This window comes from Mesitornis unicolor, unplaced genomic scaffold (assembly GCF_000695765.1).
Source record: "Mesitornis unicolor isolate BGI_N332 unplaced genomic scaffold, ASM69576v1 scaffold19782, whole genome shotgun sequence".
Classification (NCBI taxonomy): Eukaryota; Metazoa; Chordata; class Aves; order Mesitornithiformes; family Mesitornithidae; genus Mesitornis; species Mesitornis unicolor.
In genome coordinates this window covers 350-11,311 of record NW_010170139.1, presented here as the reverse complement: position 1 = coordinate 11,311, position 10,962 = coordinate 350, and the positions used below count along the sequence as shown (strand labels likewise).

Below are 10,962 nucleotides of genomic sequence, written 5' to 3'. Positions count from 1 at the left end.
GAACCCATGACTCTACAGTGCACATCAGTCTCATCTTTGCCCAAGTCTATGCCCACCTCACAGTGGCTCCACTGCAACATGCTCAGTCCTGTAGCCTGGCTCCCCTGTGAAAGATCAGCTGGGCTAAAGTGGGAATGTACATAAACAGAACAGCTAGAAGGTTTGTCCACAGTTTGTCCCTAAAATGCACAGATTTTGTGCTCACCACACTGCAGAATTTCCTCGGTAGCAATTCTAAATGGATTCACCTGTACATGAGATCCATGAGCATCTCCGGATCTTCCTGAAATTCCCTCATTTTCACTGTATCTGACAGAATGCTGTTCAGATTACATAGCAGCTCCTCTACCTGCAGTAATAAAAAGATCAACATGCATTTCTCAGGTGTTTATTTTTTCTGTTCTAGGAAAATAACAGTATCTGAACCAGACTATGTTATTCTCTGTTAGTCTCTCTTACGCAAGGATATGTCAGGATGCTGAATTGCTACAAGACATGTTTTTCCAACTCCATTCAATGCAGCGAAGACTGCTGACGTAGTAAATCTTATACACACATTTAGTTAATCAAAATAAGCTATAATCTTTTGATCTGTTTATTTCCAAATTAAAAAAAAATCTATGTGCTAATGTTCAGCTTTAGTTGATCAGTGATCTGATAACAAAACAGAAGTTGTTTGTAAGTCTTCAGCACAAGTTGAGTTTCTGCAAGAATTTCAGCAAATAATATGACTGTTATTTGGAACGTTTTTTATTATTGCTGCTGCTACCTTGTGAGTTGAAAAAGGGAGAAAAGTTTCCATGATGCTACTTGTCTGAAAACACAATGAATTTAATTCCATCTTGGGAAACCCTTGCAGGGTATGGTTCCTGCTGGGGTCTAGAAGAAAATTCTAAATAAAGCTATGAGATGATTCTCCTGTGATTTCAGTGGAACTAAAGAGTTTATTCTATGGAATTATGTCGTCAGCTTCTTCCCTGCTTCTTGTTGTGTTAGGAATAAACTCATGCCATACACCTTGCATCCTTATTTTTATTGCTTTGGAAGACCAAGATCTAGGACTTGCTCCAAGTGCGTTCCTATGTGATGGCACACATTCATCTAGTGATGCCCTATGCTCCTGATAAAAGCCACAGATATCATAAAAGATTTTACCTGAATGGGAAAAGGAGTTGCTTGCATATCCGCATCTTCCTCTGCATAGGCTAGGATGGTTCGTAAGGATCGTCGAAGGAATTCCTCATTAAACTCAGGTGATTTGCCAACCAGAGAGGCTAGTGACATGGTCACCTGCATCTTCACTCTTGCAAAATTCTTTCAGAAGAAAAAACAAGAACATCAGAGAATGATGGCTGCACTGTGCCATGTATATAATTTCACACATCTCTATCTGCTGTATAAACCAACCCACTTTCTCCTTCCCACACGGAGTGTGTTAAACTCACTGCTCACAGCAATGGCCTCTGATGCATCAAGGCTAGTCCCGTTTTACCTGGTTAAGCCAAAGTTCCCTAATTCTGACATGCCTGTACTTTGGGGCAAGAATGTACCTTAGAATACATATGCTTGCTTGAGACAAGGGGAGGTCAGAAGCACCTCTTTCCCCACTCTGCACAGACCAGTGGTGTGTAGATCAGGCCACCCACAGAGGAGAAGAGGAGGCAGGACTGGGAAAACATTCAGGAAACAAGTCTGGCAAGCAAAAGGCCTCTGAAGGCTTCACCTAGTGATGCACTATGCCTTGCTGATCATGGTGTCCAAGAGATACATTTTCCTCCTGCAAAGTCAGCACTTTTTATGTATTCAAATATTTAAAAGCAACAACTAGGGAAGAAAATGCTGTGCAACACCAGATGCTACCCGAAAAGCTAATGTATATTCTTTTCATGCTAGGACATTGTGAACCTACATGCACAACATACATATTTTTCTCCATATGTGTGGTAAGAATCAGAGCCTAGTCAAAGACCAAGAGGTCAGCAAAGAATTCCCATTAATACAAGCATACAGTAGTTCTACAGAGGTCGTAATTGCATTAGAGTAGAGCTAGTATAAGATTAACTAAGTTCTGACACAGGAGTGAAAAAAATAAAAGTGACAAAATTAAAAGTATTGCTTATGTATTGTATAGTCCTTGCTATCAGAGCCTTAAGGCAGTTCTATTTGAAGATGGATTTACAAATGTTGCAGAAAGTAACATTTTCCTAAAGAAAGTAAAGAACAATAATTAAAACTACTTTCACCCTATACTTCTAGCCCTTCTTCTGGTTCAAACATGTGAAACAGCATAACATATGACTGTTTATCTGCAGATGCATTCGATTTGATATCACAACTTCAGCTTCAGTTTTAATTGATCGCAAAAAAAGGTAGCACAAGACATTCTGCTGTTCTCGAAATCTTACATTGGTAGAGCTGAAGCTGTATCTCATGAGGAGATACAGAGTAGCACAGGCTTGAGTCCGTGTAATATCTATGCTGCTGCTGCAGTGATGGAGAACTCTTTGACACAGGTCAGCACACTGTTCGACTTCCTCTTCAAACAGGAAATCTCCAAACTAAGGGAGATAGAGAAGAAAACAGTCATTACTCTCATTTCTGGCCATTAAAACATCATTAGCTTAGTGCACAAAAATCACAGCATTCAAAGACTAAAGTTTGCAAAAACTAAATTTTATGTATTTTTATAGTTGGACTTTTGATTCCTGTGATGCTATAGGTTCCATTTTCAAGCCTTTCTACAGAGAAGAAGAGTTTTGAAAATGTTCCTTGTGTTTAGGAAAAAAAGCAGCAGAAAGAGAGAGAATAAACCCCATGCAAATAACTCCTTAAGCATAAGGAGCAACTACTAGCTTTTTGCATTAATGCTCTACCCTGCCCCAGCCCTCCAGCATGCTCCTCCTACTATGGTGTGGCACAAAACTTCCATTGCCCAACTCTCATGCCAGACCTTCCTCTATGGCATCTCCACAATGCACCTAGCAGACAATAAATCCAGAAGGCAGTTCTGTCCTAAGAAACTCTCACCATAGACAGCACAGATGCACCGGTACCGTATGTACGTACATAGGACTGATAAAAATGTGTGAGCAGAACACAGGTTATTTCTCATTCGCAGGCTCATTTCCCAGTTCTCAACCTTTCTTCACTCCATTATCTCACTGTTTTTTGTCTAATTTATATTACAAGTCTGCTGGCACAGGGTTCTATCATTTGTTATTTTATTTGTAAAATAACATCTATATACCTACAGTGTAATAGAAATAATTGGAATGATTGCTTCATAAAATACAGAACTGAGTCAGCTTAAATAGAAGATCTATTTAAATAACTATTGCTTCACAAAATTCATTATTGTAATTGGATGTTAGCTTTCTAAGATAAATACAATGAAAAGATAATTATGAGTTCCATAACTACTCAGATATCTACCCTGTAATTAGACTTTGTCAGCCAATCTGCATTTAACAGCAGACAGGCATTAACTGGACAGGAGCATCCTGTTTGTTATTTGGATTTTAGAATAGTTGGGGGGTGGGGGGGGGAGGAGGAAATAATGAATTTTTCCTTTGTGGAACTGCTTTTATTTGTAGGAGAATAAAGTTTAAATAGATTTTTAGAGTCCTCATGAAGCATCTAACCCATTATAACCCACATTATAAAAATGTTGGGTCAAATTCTGTCCTCCTATAAATTTTGAAATATCTTTTTTACTAGTGATACAGAAATGAAAGAGAGATTAGGATTTGGCTTATTTTGCAGCTAGAACAAATATGAAATCTGTCAACAACTTGGAATCTACTTAGAATTTTGTAACCTATCTTAGCAGTGGAAATCTAGAATAATCTCCCTCATCTCTGATAAGTTAGCTTTGATTTGTCTGCTGTCCAACTGGTTGGAAACTAGTCCCGATGAAATAATAATTTAAATATGACTTTATGGAATTTGTGCCATTCCTGGCATTCAGTTTCCTAATTAAAATCAGAATGTATTTGAAATATAATGGTTAGAATTTTTTACATTTTATTAGTAAATCTTCTATATTTAAGAGTAGACTGCTAAAACCACAAGATTATCCAGATTCAGTTATTCCATCCTGTGTGGTCAATGAAATAACCTTACAACAGCTGTAGAATCCCTTAACATCCCTATATATAGGCATTTATATTTACATATACAAAACATTTTTAATGAGTGCCAAAGAAAATTTGAATGTACACAGCTCTGTTTTAGAAATAACTGCTCTAATAACTTGATTGGAAGCATGGAAACAAAAGTATGTCAAGAGCATACCTTAGCAATAAGCGCTCTGAGTGTAGCAAAGCAATGAGTCAGGTAAGTTGTGCTCTGGTCACAGCCAAGAGAATTTACCAGGACCTTCAACACTCCCCCCAAAAGATTGTCTCTGCACTCTGCTGCAAAGCTTGCCTACACATGAAGGAGAAAAACAACAATAACTGCACAAGGTAATTCATCAATGAACTGGCACATAGGAACTGAAGTTCTGCTCTCCTGTCCATAAGACACATCCAGGAGTTTAGAAGTTGCAGTTTTTTCATTTGCTAACATCTGTTTCAGAGGAATTTCAAAACACTTTTGTAATGATCAGGGAGGCAGAGGGGAAAATGTCCCAAATATTTATCAATATCCACAGACCCTCCAATGTATTTTTAAGTTCAGCCAGCTTCTACAGTGCTTCTTGAAGCTTTGTCCACCTTCTTCAATGTACCTTGGATCAGGAAGTGATCCTGTTATGGGCAAGTACCATCTTACCCTTTGCCTCTTTCTGCTCTGATTTCCTCAGCATATAGGCTAAAAAGGCATACTGGTATGCTCTGATCAAACCCATAACCCAAATAGTGGGGAGACTACATGCTATGAGTGATGTCATGCAAAAATTATGCCCAGTATATAAGAGTCTAGTAGCTAAATGCTTTTCCACCCATAGGTTTTCAAGAACAAAGTTTTCTCCTCACTATTTATGAACATGCATGTTGCTCCAACATTAGTGTTCCCGTACCTATGAATTTGGAGTATCTCTCCTAAATAGAAGACCAAACTTAAGCATGGTTCCACTGCTGTAAAAGGACCTGTGAATTTTTACTGCATCTGACTCCTACAAGTTAAGTAAGTTCTGCACATTGCATTGCTCTATGGGGGCATATCTCTTTTCAGAAGGACTCCATGCAGGTGGAAGATACTTTCCTGCACTGAGCATTCTGTGGGAGTCAAACTTAAACCCTTTTGTCTCACAGGATCACATATGCAAGTATGATAAAAGGTCATCCAACTTTCTAGTCCCAAACTACTAATATCTTCAGACACCTTCCTAGCATAAATGAAGATTTATCTTCCCTCATCCTCCCTAAACTCCAAGATCATAGTAAGAAAGTGAAAATAGCTTTCAATAACATCTGGTGAAAACAAGGTGGTAGATTTTCCTTTCATTCATAGCAGTTCAATGTCCTATAGTAGAAGCGGCTTGTGGCAACAGTGTAAGGCAGTCAGCAATTTAATCTTTGAATTCATTCTTCATTTTTTTTCCCTTCAAGATTATACAAGTTTACTGAAGATCTTTAATTAAAACATTTTGCACTGCCTAAGAAACAAAAGAAGAAATGAATCTTGCTTTCACTGGCTTCTGAGAGAGCAAGGATTGGTACCAAGCCAGCTCTGCCATGTCCCACCTGGATGATGTTCTCTTGCATATCAAGAATGATGAGGTTAGCTTCAGTTGCCAAGTTTCCACTGATCAGAGCTTCTTGATCTAACTCAGCTTTTGTCCTGCCAAAAGGAGTTTTAATTAAAGCATGCAGAGAGTATCCTTCCAGTTAGATGGTCTGCATTTAAACAAAGCCAAAATACAAATGATACCATTCTGTAACAGGAAACAATGAAAACAGTATTCACAGGTGTTTCTTAAGAACGATGGAGTCAAATCAGGAGAGCTGATATTGTGAAACAGAAGTCCCGAAGGGACTTACTCAAGGGACTTATTTCAACAGAAGTTCCAAAGGAGATGGATGAAAACTAGGCCTCTGGATAGTTCAAATGGTTGCTTCTGCTTCCTCAATAGCAACCTGTGTATTTAGCATTCCTAAATATGAGTAAGAACTGAACAAATTAAGCAAACAGCATAGCCGTTTGAATTATTTCCAGCAACCTCTCAGCCTGGCACATTAGCACATTAACCATGCTGACTGCATCTTCTCTGACACCAGACTTAGCTTATAACTGCAGCAGCAATCCCAAAGCATGCTAGACTCAGAGAGAAGCAGACTGAGTGAGGGTGAGTGGCAATCTCTGTAAACCTGCTGTGCCATGGACCCCCTGCAAACACCTTACTTATGGGACATATAGACTAAAGTGATCCACAAAGGATGAGAGCAAACATCTTGCATACTGGGTAAAAGAGAAAGGCTGGGACAGCAAGCATAGTTCTACTTATATAGCCAGAATTTTTATTTTAAGTGGTTTAACTGAATTACTGTAAATAGCGAGTGCTGCTGATGGAGGACTCTCTTATTCTGATTTCAATGAAACTGGCTGGGAGAAAGCAACTATATTCAGGGTAAAATAAGAATATCCACACATGATCTGCACTCTTCCCATCTAGCACAGAAGTTAGAATGAGTATTTTTTTAAAGTTTGGATAAATTCCAAACTAACAACCTTGTGTTCAAAAATGTATGTGATAATCATGGATGACTGCTAGGCTACAGTAACGTAGTTGTCACATAGCACAAGCCAGTGTTCTCAGTTCAGATTCACACACATTAAAGGACATCATGGGAGCTCACAGCAGCTGGACTGGTGAGAGACCACTGTCACTATCTGACACACAGTGGTCCATTTAAATAGTCAAAATTCAAGCAAGTATCTACGGACAAATGAACCATCTCCTTTAGGGAAAAGGAACAAGTTCCATACTTACAGAAACTTAGCACATACCATATGAAAATGCTGTTAGTAACACAAATCATTCCTGAAAACAGTTTGCCATAAACCCAGACACTGACTTGTCTACTACCATATAGTGCTTATAAGGTGAAATGTACTGATATAATGTGGCAAACCTTATACCACGGTACTGTATACAGTGAGGAGCCATAGCAACACCAACATAAATGTTGCAGCAAGCCTCTGTGAAGTATTTGATACAACTTGCATCAATGCCTAGTGTTTACCACACTGCTAAACAGAAGAAAAAAATGTGTAAACTATTTAAAATTCTCATTCAAGTATTTGTGATCTCTTTCTTGTGTCATAGCAACAGTTGGATACCTTCTACTACATAAACATTTTCTTTTTCTTTCTTTTTGACAGAAGACGGAAAGGATTGAAACTGCTGATTTTGTAATAAAACATCCTAAGAGAAAGAACAAAACATAAAAAACCCAAATAGCTTGGTTCTAATAAAAGCAATATATATATTTTAAAAATTACTTACTTATCTTGTCTTTCGTTTGCCTGCCGCCAGTGAGTCTGCTCCTTTCTCCAGCGCAGGTTTTCATTTAGCCCCACTGATCTGTCATTGCCTAGAAGTACAAAATTTATCCGTGAGATTAAAGTAAAAGGGGACACCTGAAATCTGATAGCTCAACAAAAGAAGGAGATCTATGTCTATAGCAGTCTGTCAGAACAACATTCAACTTAACAGCCTCAGGGTTCTAGTAAAAGCACAGGATACCATCATTTATTTTAATCTAGGATTTTTAAAATATTAGCTTGCTTATAGATGTCTTCCAGGACCAAAACACTAATGATTCAATTTATTAAATGACACAACATCTTTTGCTATGAACAACTTGTTAATGATAGTTTAGACACCATTTACTGGCTTTTGAATAGATACTAACACAATTTCTCAGAATGTCTTAAAACTTCTTAGTTGGCTTCATGTTCTTCACCTAAGGATAGCTAAGTCCTAGGTACACCTTAGAGAGACGAAAGCTAATGATACTTTTATCCACAGCAAAACCAAGAAAGGTCTGCAGGGGAAAGGACTGTGGGTGAAAAATATGAGGATGAAAACGGGAACTGTGTGTAAAACTCAGCAAATACATTTATGTCTACAACCTCTTGAGATCCTCTCAAAAGACATGGTGGGAGAGGGGTATGAAGTACCAGCTGGTGTTCTGCAGCGCTTCATCATTTCTCCTCTGGCTCCTTCACCTCTCAATAAAGCCTCTTCTAAACGGGCCTTGACATCTCGTGACTTCTGGAGTGCTTGGGTGCTAACTTTATCTGAGCTTTGTTTGCCCTGAAAGTAAAGTCAAAGCAATGAACATCAATGTCTTAATCTTTGTATATGAGTCCAAATTATATCTCCAGAACCAGACACAACAGGAAAGACCTGCAAAGGATGCAGAAAGCAATGAATATGATTGACTAATATATAAAGGCTAATTAAATGTTGCAGATGAGGAAAGAGGCAGTATATGTACTGCTAATAAATACAAATATGAAGCTCAGTGCTACAGAGAAACAAATTAAAGTTCAGAGAGAAGGTTATTTTATCTATTTCAGACAGATTCTGTCAGAGAGGGGAATCCTGTTGCCCAATCCCAGCTCTTAACTACTACCACAACCTTGCTTTGAAATGGGTAGAGTATAAGGAGGACAGCTCCAATACTTACAGGAGCTGTGAATATATTGCCCATCAAAATAGTCCTCAAATCTGCAGGAAAAGGAAAGTAATAAAACAATTTAAGCTAACTTTATGGACTTTCTCAAAGGTTTTGGCTGCATTTTGCTTGAAGGCTAGTGTCAGTTATTTTATCTAAATTAATTTGTCCATTTGCAGCACAGATTAGACAACAGCTAATTTAATAGTTGTCGAGAACCAATTTCCCCTGCACAGCTGGAAGGTAAGGAAAAGAAAAAAAAAGAAACCAAAACAGGACAACAAAATCAGGCCATGTTTCACTTACCTTGTACTCAAAGCATGAAACACAAATGAAGAGGAGGTCTAAAATCCTGTTCAACTGCATGGATGGAAGGTCTGCAATCCATTTCTGTATTAGATTCTGATCAGCATTTTTCATGATCCAGAGGAAAGAGATCAAAAGGTTGCGAGTAGTATCAGGACCTAATGTGGCATTCTGTCTGTAGGGCTAGGAGCATAAAAAGTGACAGTTGAAAGAAGAAAAAAAAGAAGGAGGTCATTCAGGTGAAGCAATATTATTTAAATTTCAGTGAAATAAAATCTCAGGACTGGACTTCAGTAAGTTTAACCTCTTCAGGTTATACTGATTGTATTTCTTGAATATATGTGTAATTTTGAATGTATGCATGTGAGAGACAGACATACAAGAGCATGTTTTGCTACATGCTTGTATTTTAATTTCCTCAGAACAATGTAGAAAAAGATTCTGTAACTGTTTGGTCCTCTCTTGCCATGCAGTTGTGTCAGCCAAATTGTACAGAAGATAAAAACAACCATGAAGAAAAAGATAGAGGGGGAAAAAGAAGGATCTTGAGTCCTAGATCCATGGATTCAGGTGAGACTAGGACTGGGAGGCAATGTGGGAGTCATAGTGGCATTTACTGATCTGGAAATGAGTCTAGGGTGGGTGTGGAAGTGGAAATAGGTATGAGGGAGAAAAAGTGGAACTACTTATGGTGAAGTTGTAATTAGATGACTCAAAGAGGAGGACTAAGAAGTATAGTTTGGGGCTGGAGGAAACAAGAACACTTTCACATGACTGTGGTTATCAGTTGTATGAAAGGATAAAAGGAGAAATAAAAAAGACAGAGGAAAACAGATACAAGAAATGAGATGGGCAGAGCACTGGACATACCAGGGACACCAGAGATATTCCAGAACTCCTGAGGTTGAATTGATTCCCTGCAATGGCAAGGGCCACATTTTGATTGATTGCACCTGCAGACTCTTCTTCTTCTGGGTTTCCCATGCGTCCCTTTCCACTGCGGGCATCTGAAACTAGATTTGAAATATTCCTTTGGAACTTGAAGAGCAATCCAATTGTTGCCACTCACATGTCACAGTCTCCCATCAGGCTGTAACCTAACAAAATAATTGGCACCTCCACCTCTGAGACTTGGCTGATATACCAAGCAGTGAAAGAGGTGCAGCACCAGCAAGACAGATTGCAGCCATCTGTAAAGGCTGCCAAATTGTTCAAATAAACACAGGGAAAGGAGATGTGTCCAAAAAGCTACAGGCATTCAGAGAAGATAAATTAAAAAAAAAAAGCAAAGACAGTAGCAAATGCGGGGTTGTCTCTGAAGTTCACAGCTAAGTTCAGTGTTTCATAAGACTTGGAACTGTCCAGCTCCACTCCAGTTCAGGCAAGAGGACCAGCGCAGAAGCCATACATGGGTTTGTGATATTCAATGAAGTATGGAAGTCTGCTAACAGCTGACTGGCTAAAGAACAAGTTTAACTTCAGCTGCTTCTATTTCCTGCTAGTTCTTGACATCACTTTCTACAGATAAAGTTACTTATACTTAAGTTCTGTAAAAATCTTCTCTGAGTGTCCATTTTGTGTTTTGCAAGTCCTGTTTTTCAGAGAAGCTAAGTGACCAGCCAGTCCCAGTGTGTTCTGAACAAGGTCAACAGCCTCTTGTGACAGATACTCAAAGGGAAAGACACTTTTAACAGTGAGCCATAATGGTACAATGTCTTCTTTTCATCTGTGGTATAAGGATAATACGTGGATTAGAGGAATGGGGTGAGATCTGATTAGTCAATGTATAATAAATGCTTTCATCTTACTAGACTGAAAGTGCTAAATAATACTTTCATAGTATTAAGTCTTTTGTCCAGACATCTAAACACAAACTATATTCAGAGTCAATGACAAAACTATATTCTTTAAAGACTATACCTTTTTTTATTTTATAGCCTTTATTTTATTTATGGAAGTGAAATGTAGTTTTCCAAGTAGCAGAGATCTACTATCTTACAAAAAATGTGAAAAAGCTACTTTCAGCAGT

General features: G+C 38.4%; 1 protein-coding gene across 1 annotated transcript in view; it reads right to left on the bottom strand.

Annotated features, from left to right (window-relative positions):
- The window catches only part of LOC104536867 (dedicator of cytokinesis protein 8-like), a gene marked incomplete at its 5' end in the record, with an annotated part of 21,458 nt that extends 11,512 nt beyond the window's left edge, over positions 1 to 9,946 (bottom strand). The window contains 9 exons of the mRNA XM_010179601.1: positions 249 to 349; positions 1,156 to 1,314; positions 2,406 to 2,558; positions 4,294 to 4,428; positions 5,688 to 5,784; positions 7,451 to 7,538; positions 8,128 to 8,263; positions 8,934 to 9,116; positions 9,804 to 9,946. Coding sequence (XP_010177903.1) covers positions 249 to 349; positions 1,156 to 1,314; positions 2,406 to 2,558; positions 4,294 to 4,428; positions 5,688 to 5,784; positions 7,451 to 7,538; positions 8,128 to 8,263; positions 8,934 to 9,116; positions 9,804 to 9,946 — 1,195 coding nt within the window. The remainder of the gene's footprint in view (positions 1 to 248; positions 350 to 1,155; positions 1,315 to 2,405; positions 2,559 to 4,293; positions 4,429 to 5,687; positions 5,785 to 7,450; positions 7,539 to 8,127; positions 8,264 to 8,933; positions 9,117 to 9,803) is intronic.
- Between the last annotated feature and the right edge of the window lie 1,016 nt (positions 9,947 to 10,962).